At 41.4% G+C, this 18,349-nt stretch overlaps 2 protein-coding genes across 10 annotated transcripts in view; one reads left to right on the top strand and one right to left on the bottom strand.

The window, feature by feature from the left end:
• The first annotated feature begins 389 nt into the window (after nt 1-389).
• ccka (cholecystokinin a) lies at nt 390-8,097 on the top strand. Its single transcript, XM_036539030.1, has 3 exons — nt 390-456; nt 1,760-2,014; nt 5,977-8,097. Exons 2-3 carry the CDS (start codon nt 1,762-1,764, stop codon nt 6,105-6,107), a joined length of 384 nt encoding a protein of 127 aa, XP_036394923.1. The 5' UTR covers nt 390-456; nt 1,760-1,761; the 3' UTR covers nt 6,108-8,097.
• Nucleotides 8,098-14,233: 6,136 nt separating this feature from the next.
• trak1a (trafficking protein, kinesin binding 1a) overlaps nt 14,234-18,349 on the bottom strand; it is a 38,994-nt gene continuing 34,878 nt past the window's right edge. For 7 of the 9 annotated variants that reach the window (XM_036538346.1, XM_036538342.1, XM_036538345.1 and 4 more), the window contains 2 exons: nt 17,942-18,044; nt 14,234-16,149 (listed from right to left, as the gene is read on the bottom strand). In XM_036538346.1, the coding sequence (XP_036394239.1) occupies nt 15,378-16,149; nt 17,942-18,044 (875 nt within the window). In that variant the 3' untranslated portion in view covers nt 14,234-15,377. Of the gene's footprint in view, nt 16,150-17,662; nt 17,754-17,941; nt 18,045-18,349 lie in introns of all 9 variants that reach the window. The other 2 variants (XM_036538348.1, XM_036538349.1) reach the window with 2 other exon arrangements.

The raw sequence follows: 18,349 nt of genomic DNA, 5'->3' as shown, positions 1-18,349 counted from the left end.
TTCTTTACTTAAGATTATACCTCGACAAAACATGCTAATGTTGTGTCCTGTCCACAGACAGTTCATTCATTTTCATCAGATGGCAGCACAGAGATAGGGTCGGGGAGAGAGAGAAAGACTGAGAAAGAGAATTTTCTCAATGGGTCCTGCCGGTGTTGTAGGAGGTGGAGGGTAAGGAGGAGCTTATGGCCGATGGGGGGCTCTTTGCCCCCTGCTCCTCAGAGTAGCACTAACTCTGTGCATCCGGTAGGAGGAGGAGGAGTGGGGGGGTGGGGGGTTTGTACGTTTCCCTGTTTGCGTCAGTGCACTGCAAACAGACGACAGGACACGCAATTCCTGCGCTATTTAAGGGCCAGCTCAACACAGTGCAGAGAAGTTATCTCAGCGCACTGTTCACCTGGTCCTCTCTTCTCCTGCGCTCCTCTCTAGCAGTGGAAATCAAGGTCAATCTTGCAGGTAAGCTCTACAGACTTGCCACTGTTCTCTGGTTCTCTGTGTGTGTGTGTGTGTGTGTGTGTGTATTCGTATTGTGTAGCTGACTCTTCAAAATCAGTTTCAGTGACATATGCTGTTGCATTCCATAAGACATGATCTTTTTTCTGTTATTTTTATGAAGTCTTTAATTTGGTTTCAATGTCATTTTCTTTAATACAACTACGAGAGGTATCCATGTATCCAGAATCAGGAGAGCAGCAGTCTTCAGTATTCTGTATTTGAAAACACACTTTGCACAAGGAATCTCTTTTTTCATGTGGAATACAGGCTGACCAACTCGCTGGTGGACAGGTATTATCATCAATCAGGCTAGTGGCATTATTCAATGACCTTGCGTTGTGGACATGGTACAGAATTTACCTTGTTTCAGGACCTTCAACTTTAACGTTGAAGCGTGCATACTGTGAAATACAGTTAATATAAATAAAGTTATAGTATTTTTATTGTTATGTTCATTTTGAGGTTTTCAGGCTTACTCGTGCATAACAGTGTTATTCCTTTCTTCAACAATTTATAAAGCGACAGACTCGTATGTTCAAAGACAGAAAGCTTTGTCGATACGTTTGGATTACGGTATATACTCTTTTTCGCTGCTGCGCAGAATTTCGTCTATAACAGACAAAGGCAATATCGATCTCCTCAGCGTGTGCTGAAACTAATCACCCACGCTCTAGCCTACTTCGAAATGTGCACATTTCCAGCGGGATCGCGCTCTCGCAAGCGAGGCACATCGTTGTTACAGCACTCGGAGTCGGGAAAAACTGGGTTACCAATATTAAAAAGAAATATCTCGGCTTTTGTCAGAAAGAAGCAAGAAACTATTTGTTGGACCTATTGTACATGCATTTTACTACACACTTGGTATGCTGCTCACTGTTATTTTTCAGTGGTTCTGATTTTAATGTCCATTTTAAAAGTCTATACATTTTGTAATGAGTAACGGACTATTTATTTTCCCGTTCGGTCCGTTATATTAATGTACATGTGAAATTTTCCCGAATGTTCCTGATTTGGATTCCCTTTGAAGTTTTCATTTAAATGTAGATTTAAACACAAAAAACTAAAAAGCAAATGTGCTTATTTATGATTATTTTTCGGTATATGTCAGCTTGACATAAGAAAACGGATAGTTACTTTTAAATGACCACTCCAGCTACCATAACAGTTTCATAACATTAGTGCAACGTTACACGCTTTACCAGCACTGCATTGTGACGAAGTTTCAGGGATGGGTCTAGAACTTGTATCCTCCTGTTTCCCACAGCTATGAACGGCGGGATCTGTGTGTGCGTGTTGCTGGCTGCTCTTTCCACCAGCTGTCTTGGAGACCCCTCCTCGAGCACACAGGAGGAGAACAGGGCCGCCCAGCTGCAGCTGGACACCGCCCTGTCTGAGCACGCACGCCACGCCCGGTCCACGCCCCTCAGCAGCCAGCTGAAACCCCTCACCAAGCCAGAGGAGGCCACCGATCCCCGGACCAGCCTGAGTGAACTGCTAACCAGATTGTTATCCAGGAAAGGTGAGCAGCCGCTTGCATTTCGTGCATTAGACACCAGCGTGGACAGCTGCGGAAGGCTGTCTGATCTCACACAGAGACAATAATTAATTGGGCTTACTGGAGCAGCCATAGTCACCACCATCCCACTGCAAGAAGAAGCACATATACATCAAGCCTTTCTCTCTCTCTCCCCTCATCAGGATCTTCTAAATCCATTGCTAGCTTTCTACTAATGGAGCCTTTAACATAGAAAAAACAGGTTTTGTATCAGTTTCTGCTGTCATAATGGAAAACTCAAAACATCTGAGAGTTTCCTCTTCCTGACCACTAATTGGGCTTTTTGTGGAAGATGGCCCAGTTCTCACAGAATATGTAGCATCACTTAATGATTTGCAGAGTGTAACTGCACTGACAATAAAGGCTTGGTGGTTATGATATTGACTTTAGATTGATTACCTGTTAGGTAAGTTTTACTTGTATGACTTGGCAAACATAGCCCTGTGATGGAAAAACACAGAACTGTCCCCGGACAGAGTTTTGACTGGGCATTCAATATGCCACGGTGCTCTGTCCTTAACTTTGAGTAAATACTTTGAACAGATATATATATTTTCATTCTTCTCACATGTTATCAGGATTTGGCAATGATTGAAACTAACTGAAATTAACATCAAATATTGTGTTTGTGTGTGTGTGTGTATGTGTGTGTGTGTGTGTGTGTGTCTTTGTGAATTGACTTCAAATTATGGAGCTCTGCAAACTCTGAGACTTAGAGATCAATGTGATCAATTCAGCATTCCCACAGCAGCTATGTTTTAGAAAGCAAAACAAAATACGGTGGTGACGCTGAAATCTGAAAATCTAACTCAAAACACTGTCATTAATCTTCATACAGCAGTGTTAAAGTAAGAACCCCCAATTTTTCTGGAAAATGATTTTCGTCTCAAAAATGTAAGTGTATGAAGAACTAAAACAATCTGTTTGCTAACAAACAGCTCCTTGTTAAAAATGGAAATGCACAATGGCCCTTTCATATACTTGCTATGGAAACCATTATTCTCATAATGACACCATATCACATCATTAACATCAGCTTCCTTCCACTCAAGGTCATATGCACCGACAGAAGGGAGTCCAAGGCAAATGCTTCGTATCAGACTGAATCTGTTATTGTTGTTCTAATGGACTGCACTAGCATGATGTTAAAGAAAGCTTTGAATTTCACTCATTTGACGTGTTTGTGGAAAAAAAACTTTACGATAGTGGTACTCAATTGCATTTATATTTCTAGCTTTTCTGCTGAAAGCAAAATGCATTAACTATGCATTCGGGCAGAAAACTACCTAATGTGGACATGTTGTCCTGATAAATATTTAATACTTCTTATGACACATTTCAACATTTGTCATGCTTATGAAACCAGCTCAGTTTACTTGATTTGATGTTCTTTTGTTTGGCACCAAAACATGGAATGGCACTGTCCACCTCAGTGCCTTCTCACCAGTTCAATCTGAAATGTAAAGGGAAAGACAGTGGCATTATGTCATATAGGACAGTAATTCCATTTCCATGCTTTAAGCCTACATACAACCCAAAGGATTTTTCATCAAGCATGAGTGGACAATTATCAGACCTCAGGCCTTGAGAAGACTGAATGTTCCCTTTTAAACCGCAAGACAAGAAACTGATACATTAGCAAGGATGCATCGGATGAAATTACTGTACAAATTACTGTCTAATGTGAACAGCTCAGCTTCATGAGATGAGTCCTGCTTCAGGTTAAAGATGAGAATTACAAGACAACCAAGGATAATTACTCCACCCAAGAGACGCCAACAGCACTTTTTTTCTAAGAAAACCCCTTAGAAAATGTATTGATATGAAGTGAAACAGTGGAGTCATCTTTCAACATGGTGATAAACACAGAGTATGTCAGAAATGGTTTTGAGCTAAATTTCCAGAAACAAGTGACCAAACTCTTCAGTGTCCAGTTCTGAGCAACAGTCAGACCTGCAGCTGGACCACTTCTCTTCCATTCTTTATGTCATGGCTATTGCTAATCAGAGAAGGCTTTGTTTAGTGTATGGTGGGCCAGTAGCAGGGAGCCTTTATTCTTGACCAACAAAAGAGAATGTACAGTCTTGTGGCTTTCTCTGGCCCCAGCCCAACATCCTTATAGTTACTATTGTTGGTAGCTACCCACCTGCAATATTGAGCCATGTGCCAATGTCACTGGAGACAAGTCCAAGTGAGGAGTGAGGGGTTTTTGCACCCTTCAAGAAAATCTGCACTGTCTTCACAAGGGAGATACAGCAGATGCTAATATGTGGTTAATATGTTGTCACTGTCTTAAAAATCCCAAGATGCATAAGAAAAAAAAGAATATCAACAAACATACTAATGTGGATGTGAACAAGAGCTTATGAGCTGTTACATTTTCTGGCACTATATAAAGTGTATGTATGAATTACACTAATTTACTAATTCCTTAACCAAATTTTATGTTTTGCACAATGATATCTACTTATGGTAAAGGTGCCACGATGGACAAGTTTGTTCATTCAGTCCGCTAAAAAGCTAGGTGGCTAACTAGACAGATATAACTAACCAAATAATTATAACTGGATAACTAACTACATCATAAATAGCTAGATAGCTGGGAATATCTGTTGATATCCTAATAATTTTCCTTGCTAGTTACAGATGCTTACCAGGCATTCAGTTGGCTACCAGTCTTGGTTAAATATTTTTTTCTCTGAAAATAGGGGTCGATTGAGACCCTGACACACTGGGTTATAGGGTGTTCCATCTTTCGGATAAGCCGCTGAAGTGAGCTTCAGTTTCCCTGTAATCTCAAGCAATGCTATAAAGTTATGTGACATCTTCTACTCTAAGCGGGTACTGAAAGTCCTGCCCTTCCCATCTAAATGATATGCGACAGACAAGGGCTGCGGCTCAGTCAGACAGTCACAGTCTGAGAGAGATGGAGAGAAATAAACAGAGGCATGGCACTGGAGTTAAGTGTCAGAAGAAAACTGTGTTGGAGGAGTGTTTGGCTCTTGGACAGCGTGTGAATTATTCACTGAGAGTGTGAGAGAGCCACTACAGTGAAGCAGTACCTGCCAACTACAGGCTGAAAAAGAGAAGGGAGAGAGAGAGAAGAAAAATAAGGAGACAGAGAGAACGAAAGAGAGGAAGGTGGAGAGAAGGAGACAGAGATAAAGAGAGGAAGGCAAGTGGGAAAAGGAGGAAGGCTATGGCTGGCAGAGTCAGGCCTGGGTGGGGCGCAGGGTGGTAGGGGTTAAATTGGCTTCCAAAGCAAAATTGCCTTTTCTCCTTTGGCAGTGTCAAGCTAATTACCCTCTGAATACATTATATTTGTAAGCGACCAAGTTCACACTGCAGGCTGTTATACTGGCTTCTGCCTGCCAATGTCAGTGTGGGAGGTGTGTGCGTGGCTGCATGCACACTACATCCATCAGGTGCTAAAATGCCTGCTTAATAGACATCTAACCCCTGCTGATTTGGAGTATGTCACTCTGATCCGCACATTTGCTCATTGTATCTCTGCTCAGCACAAACCACATTTGAGAGGCATCCAAAGTCCCAGCAGAACACCTCCCACACTCCTCCTGCCTCACTCACACAGTTTATCCACACTTAACCTTGTCTCCTCTTTAGATTTGTTAGCTTGATAACTCAAACTGTGGAAGCTGTCACTAATTCATGCAGCAGCAAAAGTAGCTACAGCATGGGAAGTGTGCTTATATGAAAAGTACAAACGCTATTGTAACATTCATAATAATGTACGAAAAACAGTAAGAAACCTTCAGAAGAGTGACAGGTAGCTCGTATGAACTGTGACAGGCAGAGATTTGATACGGAAAAAGCGATTTGACCATAGTACACATGCATAACGCACAAGTTCACCAAAGGATCAAAAGGGACTAAACTTTTATATCTCTTTCTGTCTGCTCCTGTAGGAACCTTCCGCAGAAACATGAACAGCAGAGCGAGCGGACTGAGTGCCAACCACAGAATAAAAGACAGAGATTACCTCGGCTGGATGGATTTCGGCCGACGCAGCGCCGAGGAATACGAATACTCCTCATAAACAGATCTACTCCCAAAAAGTCTGTACAGAGAGATAGAGATTCATTTCAGCTCGTCGTCTTTGAAATCGGTGTGTCGAAAAATATGTATTTATTATGTATTTGATGTAAAATTGTTTGTAAACCTAATATGACGCAATATACACCTATGGCCAATTTTGCAGAAAAAGAGAAAAAAAACGTTCTTGTTCTGGTTTCTCTTCATTTTGTTGGTAATATATATTTTAAATTATTTAATCATACATACATGTATTCGTTTTCAAAAAAGTCCAGGCGTGTAGTCTCCCCGAGGAGCTAACAGGTGTATACGAATAAATCAAGCCGGTCGACATCATCTCTTGAAATCGCATCCTGTGGGCTCTCTGCCATAAAGCTCCATGCAGTTATGTGAAGCACATTTTCTTCTCCCAGTGTTAGCGAAAAATTTCCTCAACATACACCATAGATTATTGTGAAGCGTGTCTCCATGATTTTACCAGCTGATCGCATTTTTCGTCCCTGGCTCCATCACATAATGCCAAACACAGAATCGTTCAGTTCGCTGCTGTATTGGTACACTGAAGGAAGTTTGAGCTGAAAGCATGGGTGTATTGGTATCACTGGCGTTTACACATTACTCTGTAGCGAAGTTTCGCATTGGCCAGCAGACGCGATATTTCTCCAAACCTTGTTATGTAAACATGACCTACAGGAAATTTTAAAACTCGGTTACCGGTACTCCACTTTTACGCCTGCAGGGTTCAGTGAGAATGAAATGTATTCGTTTTACTCTAAATAGTTCATTTTCAGAAATGTTGCGTCATTAGCTGTGTAAAATAGTTTAAAACGATTGGGTTTGGAGGAAATGTAATTTGGTGAACATCTAGCAGACCAGACCACAGTCCCGCGGGTGACGGTAATACACTGGCATCAATTCTCTCGCCAGGTGTAACCCCGCCCTCCTACGCCGTCTGGAAAAGCACCAAGTGGGCTCTCGGATAATAAAATGCATCTCAATAAAAACCAAACATGAAAGAGCCACGGCAGGGGCTGTTATGTGAACCGTAGTGATCTGCCCTCAAGTCACCGAGCCTGAATATAAGCAATGAAATACTTAGCTAGAAGGACCACTTTCCTGCGAAACCAAAGCGATACAGCAACAATAAACTGGTAGAGAGCAGCCTGAGATCCAAGACAGGCTCAGAAACACAATTCAATTTGGCCACGAATTGTTACCACATCTGATTGTTAAATTATTTTTATGTACAGTTCGAGAGCTGTCCAACGAACCATGCACAAGGTTAACAAGCTTCAGCCAAACAGTTATGAAAGTACGTCTTTATTCGTCCTTTACAATGTTATCACGATCGATAGGCTTGTATTTATGGTTCCAACAATGAAATATTTAAGTGCGGCAGTGAGAGTGCACTTAAACTCCAGCATTCAGCGTGGTTATTCTGAGTGTCTGTTTGGATCCATTGTGTGTGGATTATGGGCTCGTTGCGATGAAAAAGGGTCGATCTCTAAGAGAGCATGTGACTCATTCATGGAAGACCATTACCCAACGCAAAAAGACCCAGCAAAGAACAGACGCATTAAAAGTTCAATGTTGAAGTCAGACATTTATTAAATATACACAAGAAAGTATGTAACATATTTTCTGCGGAACACTGTGGCTAATTATTATTTAAACCTATTATTATTATTATTATTATTAGCAACATTTCACTGACTTTATTTTTTGTGAATCTCTACAGCTTTCGTGTTCGGTCTAAATTAACTCATGCCATATAAATTGCATATTTCTGAAGTAGAAAATCCACGTACATCACACAGTGTATCAATCAGATACAACAGATGTGCACCATAAACGCACACAGAACACAAGCCTGTAATTTATATAGATTTAGAGATCCCCACAAACTGGCGCAGGTCATTACTGTGAGAAGTGCCTGCTTATGCAACTTACATAAACACAGAGTGATTGTGTGGAGTTTGCAGTAATTTCAGAGGGAGGCCAAACAGCTGAGCTCTTTCTAATGCACTCATGGAAAGGAGTGACTTTTTGGAGTGAAAGAACCATTTGCTATGTGCTATTTTAGCCTTTTCAATGAAGAAATTATGTGTGAAAACGGTGTTATATTTGTTATCTTAATTTAAAAGTTTTCAAAGGAAGATTCCTAAACAATAAACAGATCATGTCAGATCAATGTTACAGTGTGCATTGCTGTCAGCCAGATTGCTTATTCTCTGTCTACACTTCCTGACCTGCCCATGGTGTTTTTCCGTCTATGGATAATGTTAACACATAAAACCTCAGTACTTTATGCCAGGTAAAAAGGAATGCAACGTGTGTGTGCAAACAATATTGACACATTCTATATGCATAACTGTTAATTATCACACAAAGACAGGAGCTGAAATATTTTTTCTGCAGTTTTCCATGTGCTCTTTGCAGATAAGTGATAGAAGCTTGAATTTATTTATATTTAGAATTTTGTGCCAATAAGTCCATGCACTCAAACTACAAAGGAAATAGATGAGGCAGCATGGTGGTGTATCCTTGGTGTTTAGTATCACCAATGGGCCAGTAAATATGACAGAACTTGAAGTGGATGCTCTGTGCATGCAGTAATAGGGTCACGTTGGAAGAAGCAGAGGAGATGGATGAGAAAAGCAGAGCTTGTGCATAATTAAGTGACGGGGTTCTCCACTGGGAGTATGATGAGCAGGTGACAGCGATGGAAGCTGCTGGAAGGAAGGGGATGCTAAGGTGTAAGCACAATCAGAATGGAATTGAATGACACCCGAGGACTTTTATATCGAAAACAATGTATTTATTTAGCAAACTTTTTTCTGCAAAAATGTGTAAAAATGATTTATCCCAAAAATGTTATTAAAAAGATACATATTGCATACATTCACTGCACTTTAAAAGTAGCTATTTCAAGCAATAAAAATAAATGCTCTCCATTCTCAGCACAATGAATATATAAATAAATATCATTACCCATTTTAATGCGTTAGTCAAGGAAGCAGAGCGTGTTCTCCTGAGAGGGGAAAAACAATTCAAGCCTCCTGAAGCACACAGGATGCTTTTGTGAGCAACAGCAAGGTCAACATCACATTATGTCATTTCTGCTTTGCTCATAATCAGCCGTGGTATGGCATATTAGGGCTTGTATTAGTGTTTCACGTCTTGGTTTGGCAGCTGACAAAACAATGTAAAGCTAAGACAACCATATAGTTCAAGGTTGTTAAATCTTGTCTGTTTTTACTGCTAGTTTAAAGCTCAACAATTTCATCAAATTTTGCACAAATATTGGCAGCTCACACATATATGACTCATAAAACACACCAGTTAAACGACAATTCCTTGTATTCTGTCCCTGAATGGCACAACAACACTTCTCAAAGTATTTTGTGACTCAAGGGTAAATTATGCCTCTGTATTGACCAATCCCCTTCCCTCATAGGTTTCAGTGAGGGCGTTATTTGAACTCAGTGTTCTGTTGAGTGATGTTCACAATATACAACTACAGCAAGTGCCAACCGAAACATCGCCTCCCCATTTCATCGCCCGTTGTTATCAAGTTCTGTCTCTCCTCTGACCCACATATTTCTGCATAAAAGGTAAGACTAAATGAGCTCCCTGTCACATTGCATAAAAGCCTGTCACTCTAATTAGAGCATGCATGGGTTCCATATACTCAACACCGCAACTGGAGCAATTTGGAGTCAAAGTCACCAGCATTTATAATAACCCAAACAGCATTTAGGCATTTTGTTCTGTCAGTGCAACTTCTTTCTTCCGTTCACTGACATCTTGAAGTCAAAGCAAAAAACATTCATAGCACACATACTGAGATGTGCACTATGAATGAAAGCTTTTCTTTTTTCTGCTTCATAATCTACTATATCTTGACTGAAACACCAAATTGATTCTGGCCATTTCATCATAATCCTACACGTATTCTCTCAATTAATACCAAAATCATGTGTATATTACATTTATGAGGTTATAAACTGTTATAAAAGTGATGAAAATTGCAGAACACAGGGGCGGAGGTTAAAATGTCACAATGTTGACTTTTCAAAATCTGGGGGACTCATATTGATTTTTGAAGGAACTGGTGAATTTTTTATCCAGCACCGTCAATAAGGAATTGTCAATGCCATTGCTGATACATTGAAACACACATTTCACTAATTTTATAGTGACAGAATAACATAAGCAGAAAGTCATGCCTGTTCTAAGCTTTGATACACTTGGAGTCTAATGCAGGGTGGAGCCAATGAAGACTGAGTTTGTTGCAAACTGACAATGCAAAAAGAAGATTAAGAATCCTTCCACACAGTGCATGTATAAGGCAAGAATTTAATTTCAAAGTAAATTCAAACAAAGCTGGACTCCAGCTTGCATGCTAGCTACAGTATCTATTCAAGCAGTCTGTATCAAGAGATGATTAAGACCTTATTATTAACAGTAATGATAACAATGATAATAAAACACTTTTGATTATTATTATTATTAGTAATAGTAGTAGTAGCAGTAGTAGTAATAGAGGTCTTTTCCAGTGACTTGCCTCAATAAACTATTTCAACAAAACTCCGGTAAAGATATCTGAAATGTATCAAAATGGCTTGCTGAGTATGTGCAGCGTACAAGCTGACAAAAAACAAGGCAGTGTTTTAGTTTTGCTCTCGTATCAGTATCACGCTGACAATGACACCACCCACACTTAATGAGCAGCAGGAGTCACTGTTGTGTGCTTTCAGGCTGTACCGGCAAAGTTGTCAGACTGAGATAAAAAGAAATAGCAAATCTCTTGCTAATGTGTTGTGAGCGCTTGTCAGGGTGACATTGTCAGTGTCAGTGTGACATTCTGCAGGACAGACTGAACAGTAAGCACCATGTTTAACACAGGGATTATGAAGACGCCTTCAATTGGACAGTATTTATATAATATTAAGAAGTCCTGAAAAAGAAACTCAGATAATCTTTGAAATTTGTGATTTTATTGACTTGGTTATTGTTTTTTTTAATGGCCTTTCATCTAGATTATGGATTTATGCTCTGAAATAAAACGTCTGATATTCAAATCACCAATTTCCACTAAAGTATATCACTTAGTAATCATGTACAGATGAAATATTACAAATAAGAGAACCATGCAGTTTCTCTTTGAATTGTTTTATACACTAATGCAAGTACAAGTACAAAGGTACTGTACACAGCAGTTCAAAGTTCCATGTGTTTTATACCAATTAATATCTGAATTAATGCCTTGCAATCCACAGACACCAATCTGAATACCTTTGCCCTATACCACATGCAAACAAATCTCACCTTGAATTACAATAAATACAATAAGTACTTTAGCAATGATGATGTCATTTAGAATATTCTTCTTTCAGCATAATCATCAGATAGCGCATAGACTCAAAGGCATCTCATTTCAAGACTGTTTGAAGTTGGGCTCCCATTAGGTCAGCCTTGGAGTTTTTCTTTCTTTTTTGTAGTGCGAAATATTGTATGTCCTTATTCAATGACCTTCCTGTGATGTTTGAAAAAAGTCCAGGGTTTTAGGCCTGTTTCCTCACCATAAACGAGCCGTTGGGAAGCATTATAATGGTAATAGCGCCAGTTAAATTTTATACACACACACACACACACACACACATACACATACATATATACAGTAAAAAGTTTGGACACGCCTATTAATGGGAAACACAGATTCAACAACATTTTGATCTCAAGACTCATGATTAAAATGCTTAAAATTTGTGGGTCATTATTGCCTTTTTTTTTTTTTACTAGAATCGGCTATTTCATATATACATAGACATACACACTACCTGATTTGTTAAGCACAAATATGTAGTTGGCTCAGGGGTGGAGCAGCACCTCCCTGACTGAGATTTAAACACACAGCTCTAGAGTCATCTAATACTCCATATTTCTGCCCAATTCAGTTCAGGGGCATTGTGAGGGCAGAGCAGGGAAAGTATTCCAGACAGAACATTCCAAAGTAGGGGCAGGGGAATACAAAAGATTGGCGTCACAAATTTGGTACGGGGGTAATGACGTTTAGTAGCACCTTGGAGGAATGTCACAGTTTTTTAATAAAAGTGCCAGAGACTCAAATGTCCAGGAGGCAGGTTTGATGGCATATCCAATATCCATGATGTTTACTGCAAATCAGATATACACATACACATCTCCTGTCTTTCCCCTGGTAAAACAGCATCATTAGTTCTCTGTAGAAGATTATTTATCACTATATCTAAAGCCGTTTTGCAATGCTGAACATAGACAAAGAAATATGTTGTAATTGAATAGTTCTACTAAACATTTTCCTGCTTACATGTACATGGCATCCATGCCAATGTAAAAATCCAAACTGTATGGAATAAAACTGTGTTACGTTAAACATAGTGTAAGCACAAAAATGTAATAAGACCAGAAAGTAAATTAACACTGTCCAGACAATACAATCCAAGGATTGTTTTACTCCGTTGATCCAAACAAAGTAAATACAACTATAAAAAGCAGTCTGGACAGCCTTATGTTCACATGACAAGAAATGTATTAAGCAAATCCATTTACTTTTTTTGATTTTATTACATGAAAGAGCAAAATGCATGGATTAACAAACTGTGAATACAATGTTTTTTTTTTTCCTTCAGACCAAGCAACATCAAGGACTTGATTTCTTATGCATACAGTGACATCACTTGAGTGGGGCTCTGAGGTTGATATAACCCCAGAGCTCTCCTGGACTGGAGTCGCTCATCTCTGCAATCAATAACACTTAATTGCAGAGCAAAACATTTCAGCCTTAAAAGGGCTGCAGTCTCATTCCAGGATCTTTATGCCCTCAACGAAAACCAGCAATACAGCTAAATTAGCTAAAACAAAATGTGATTCAGGAAATGTTCCATGTCAAGTCATTTTCCTTTTTTGAACAACCTACACCCTCTAGTGGTCAAAAGTACTCAATGCAAATGCGGATAAATTACAAATGAGGACAAGGGGCTTCAGACTTAAGGTCAGTTATTTTGGCGTTTATTGCTTGAGCATAGCTGCATGTTTCAGTCTCCCCCAAAACAAGGGTTTCAGTGGTTCCAGATATTCCTGTTGCCAATTCTGCATATGAGAGAGACATGTCTCCCCTTTGCAGCTGTTTCAGCTGTAATGAGGTATCCTTATATATCCCCTCCAAGAGGGAAGCAATGTCACGGTGACTGCACTTAAAGAATGTTGACACACCACACTACAAAAATGTCTTGGGAGATGTGTGCTAGGCCTCTGTGGGTAAAATGTGAAGGTCTGCAGTGCGATACACTGTAGGTGATGTCATCCATCACCGTATAGTAGTTAATCGGAGTCCTTTTCCCCAGCTGGTTCTCAGGGACAGGACCCAGTCTTGTGGGGAGCTGACAGTTACTCAGAGGCCTGTTACCCCTGACCATTCTATTTGTCAGTCTCTGTGCATCCAACCTTTCTGCTTGCTGGTCAAAAGCTTTATTACTGTGAGAAAGCAGCTTCTTTGAAAGAGAAGACTGATACAGGACAGGATTTTCCAAAGAAAAGTGCAATTTGTGTATTGTCCATAAACAAGGACAGGATGACATCAGAGACATAGATGGAAGTCATATCAATTGTTTTATTGATTTTTTTTCCTGGGAACAGCATGTGAACTTCCTGAAAGTACAACCCAACACTTAACAGTGTTTTTGACATTTTTCTTTTTGTTTTTTCTTAATTTTTTTAAATTCTTTTTCATATTTTAAGCTTATTTAAAAAAGTTAACATGACACATTTGATTGCATACTTCTCATTTATAATGTAAAGTAGCATACTTCCCTTTGTGGTGCGATGCAGTAAAACCCATCATTTAATTCAATGTACAGTTATGGACATATCTGCTGTTATCAAATACATTCAAAGGATTCAAGTTACAGACGATAAGTGCACACACAATATCAGCTCACAAATCTTTTTTGTGTTTTTACTAAAACGCTGAAGTAAAGAATAAATAGCATTTTTAACTACTGTTAGCGAAAGTATTTGAACATATACTTTCACAGATCACTATCCTTACAATTGTTTTCTTCAAAATATAAATGTATGATGTAACACATGTTGAATTTATTTAGACCTAGGTTAAAAGAATTTGTTGGTGATCTCATAACACAACTAACAAAAGCAATGCAAGGTGCGCATTGCATTCTGGGACTGAGGTACAGCACATAAGTCAGTCAAATCAGAATGAAATAAACTAAATTACCAGGCACTGTGACATCACTTCAGTCCTGCTGTTACACTCACCATTTTCAGTGTTATTAAAGCTAACAATTCAGTCATCAAACACTTTTGGCAACTGGCATTTCAGTATTTGCACAGACTATCTGATGGCTTCAAGTCAAGAACGTAAGCCTAATATCCTCTGCTGGAAATATCCTTGTTTTGATTATCAACTGTTAACATGATTCAAGTCTTTGATATCTTCATTAGTAAGTCTTGAAACTTAATATATACACACACACACATAAATTAGGTTGGTCTGTCACAAAAAGATAGACTCAGTTTTCACGTTCAAACAACATTCACTCACTGCAAACATCCTGGCTCCGCGCCAATCTCCAGTGTGGCCAATCCCGCTCGATATTTGGATTTAACTTTGGGTGAGTGACACTGGGACAGAATCACAGGGAGTGGCTATGTAATCCACACCCCTTTTTCACCAGAACCCATATTCAGGTTGGACAAAATGTATGCCACTCAAACCGTCACTCTTACGAGTTCACAATGTGAGTTTTCGGCAAGGTGCACTGATTGGCACACTTGTTTTGATTCTCATTGGCTCTCAGGATCAGTGCACAGTGATGCGGGAGTGGCCACACAGGGGGCAGGAGAAGGGAGGAGCTACACTGCAGAACCGGGACCAAACGACGTCTGTTTCTCCACATGGCTGGGCCTGGGAATAAAAGTGCTTTACACAGGGCGTACATCTGAGCTCACTCTCAGAAAGGTTCCAGAGAGATGTGTAGCTACAATGTGCTGCATATTCACCTCAAATGCACCTCCAAGTCTAACAACTTACAGCAAGGGCAAAAATACCTTAGAACATGTTATGGTGCTGCACAGAATTTTCCGTGTGTGTAGGAGAGAGAGGGGGCTTCGTACAAGAAGAGTGTCTTAGAGGCACAGAGCTGATCTGTCACTGAAGCAGTGGATGTGCATGGAGGGTTAAGAGGTGACACAGAAGGGCGGGGCAGACTCCTCATTTGAGGCTGCTCTGTTTGGGCAGCTTGGGTTCCAGGACCGTGTCAGAGCTCTGGGGCCCAGGGCCCTTCATCGCCATACTGGCCCCCACCATAGCCGGGTAGCTGCGGTTCCGGCGGATGCTGGCGTTCAGAGCGGGCAGCCCCCCGATGGCGCTGGTTACCACGGGGGGTCCGAACAGAGGCTGGGGCCGGCGCAGTCCGCTGAGGGGCCCCAGCATGGAGGCGTGGCTCACAGCCCCGGGGCTGACCGCCACTGTCCGCGCCACACCGAAGCGCTTTACCTTGTCCACCAGCCGCAGGTTGTGGACGCTGACGTCAGTCTGAATCTCGCAGTCCGCGTGGCTCCGCGCCTCCTCCTGCACCTCCCGCAGGATGGAGCTGGCGGGCCGGGAGGCCAGGAAGTTGTCGTAGGGTGGGCCGGAGCTGTGGAACTGGAAGGGGGCGGCGGCTGCTGAAGACGCAGTCTGGGATTGGCTAGTGGGCGAGTTGGGCGGGGTGGAGGGCAAAGTGTCAGGGCCGCGGGGGGTGGAGGGGGCGTCTGGGGTGTCGGCCCGGTCCCAGCTCTGCGGGTTATAGACGGCCGCGGAGATCCCCCTCTCCTGCAGGAGGCGCACCAGCCCCAGGGAGGTGCTCATGGTCTTGGTGGAGTCGCGCAGGTTGGTGAAGGACTCGGCCAGGCTGAGGCGGCGCGGGGTGCAGGGGGTGGACCCCTGGGTGGATTTGAGGCTGCTGGTCATTACGCAGGCAGCCATGGGGCCGGCGATGAGGCTGCAAGGAAGAGGAACAGAAAGAGAGCTGAGGACTTTATCCTGAAAGTGTGCACTCAGACGCTACTCCTGCAGACAGACCCGCTCACACTGCATGCATTTACTCAGACGCTACACGTTGTCATACATTTTTTTTTTCAATTTCTGTGGCTTTGTTCTGCTGCTACTGCAGTATAAACTGAGCAGGACTGATACTGATGTTTTTTAATGACAGTGAAGTATAACTAGAAAAATCACAAGGATTTGATACCCTACTGTGCATGGTGAGATTTGGTTGCATTCTACTATCTGTAAGTCCATTGTTTCGTTATTGGTAGACCCTGAATGTTTAGCACTTCCCTCAGGGTAAGAAAATCTTTCACTTTCACTGAATAGCCCAACAACGGTACTTATGTATTTCCCAAGTCTGGCATGTATAATTACTACATAAAAAGAGTAATCAGACGTGTTAAAAACTATTTATACTAACATAACAGCATCGAGAACCCGACATGGACATTTGAAGGTGTTTCATAAAACTGGGAATTGCTTTAACCATGTGGTGGATTAAACATCCACTCAATAAATCATGACCTTACGTGAAGACCTATTCCCAAATATGCCTCCCTTTGTGATAGTGAAATTGCACAGTCTAAACAACTGTAGGATTTATTTGTATCCGGCTAGAACTGCATGCTTCACAGCTAGAGGTAAGGAATCACATTCAAATGATAGCTGCAATTGTAAAATAAATTTGCCTATAGACACTCTATGTTAAACAGTGCCACATAAAAGAACTTCCCCTTCTTGCTTTAGGATTATCTGTGAAAACTCCTTCTCACTGCAGTACTGCAGCCCATAGTGAAAAACATGCTTATTAACTGGTTAGTAGACTATAGGTGCTCTCCACAGAAAAGGCTTTTCACACAGCATTACGTACAGTAAAAGCCAGGTTATTTCACTCCATTTCATGTCTCATTGTGAATGTGAATCAGATTCCACAATATATCTAAACATCCTACCAACAACATGAACCCATGCTGTCAACACTAACATCATTTTAAACTCTCATCCCTGGACGTGGCACAGGCCTTCAAATGGTCTGAGAAACATATTTTGGTATATAATGCCCAATTGAAAATAAAAATGCAAGTGTCATTCTAAGGCATCCCGACAGTTGGACCCGTCACAACAAATCTGTTTGTTACTTGCACATAAAATACAGTATTCGGTGTATTATTTTGCTCTATACACAATGCAGACATGCTTAGTTGTTAGCAAGCCACTGGCAGCCATATTCTTCATGATGATATCACAGAAAATGACATCATTCATCACCCCAGCTCATGGGGTCTGGCCAAAGCCTTTGAGGAGGTTAAATGCTTGGGTAGGTTTGTCTGAGTTGGGGGTATTAGAGTGCTCCAATGCAGCACGCCATTAGCTGGGGGAAGAGGGGACAGGCTGCTACTCCCTCAACATTTCCACACTCCCCTGCAATGAAGTCACATGACCAGAGTCATGTGACACTGGCTCACCCCCTGGCACAACACCTGTCAGTGTGTTTGCTCTAAGTCAGCCCTCAGAACAACGTGACAGAGTGCCGCTTCCTCTTCAGCATCACACGGCCTGGAAAGAGTTCCGTAACATTCAGATGGTCTGCTTAGTAACCACTGAAAGATCTTAGCAGATTTTACACCGGATTTGGCAAATACGTGAAAAAAATGTTCTCTACAAATTTCTTTTTTCTTCTGTATTCAAAATGAAATGAAAAGATGGCCGTTGGCCCTGGCTGGGGCGTGTCGTGGAGCACTCACCTGGGCGTGACTCGGGTCAGCTCGTCCGACGGGTGGAGGATGCGGCAGGTGGTAAAGGTGTAGGTAGAGCTGGTGTGAGACATACATTTACCGGGATAATGCACTGTGGAGAGGGAGTGGGGGGTAGAGGACAGGGGGTCAGTTTTAAGAGGACAGAGGTCACACAGTCAAACTCACTCCAACACACAGAGAGAGAAAGGGTTTAAAGCTGCATCAGGCTTAGATCCTCTGAATCAGTGGTGTGTCATGTGTCGGTGGAGACATGGGGCAGACAGGGCATCAAACAGAGCATTATATTACTCACTGTGCCTGTGATTGGCAAAGTTTGTTGTTTTTTGTTTGCTTTTGAGGGCCGTACATAGACGGCAATATCAGGTTACCAAGGGTTACATGACTCCAAACTGATGG

Source organism: Megalops cyprinoides, chromosome 10, assembly GCF_013368585.1.
Source record: "Megalops cyprinoides isolate fMegCyp1 chromosome 10, fMegCyp1.pri, whole genome shotgun sequence".
Lineage (NCBI taxonomy): Eukaryota > Metazoa > Chordata > Actinopteri > Elopiformes > Megalopidae > Megalops > Megalops cyprinoides.
The sequence above is the reverse complement of the archived record's forward strand: the minus strand, read 5'-3'. Positions and strand labels throughout refer to the sequence as shown.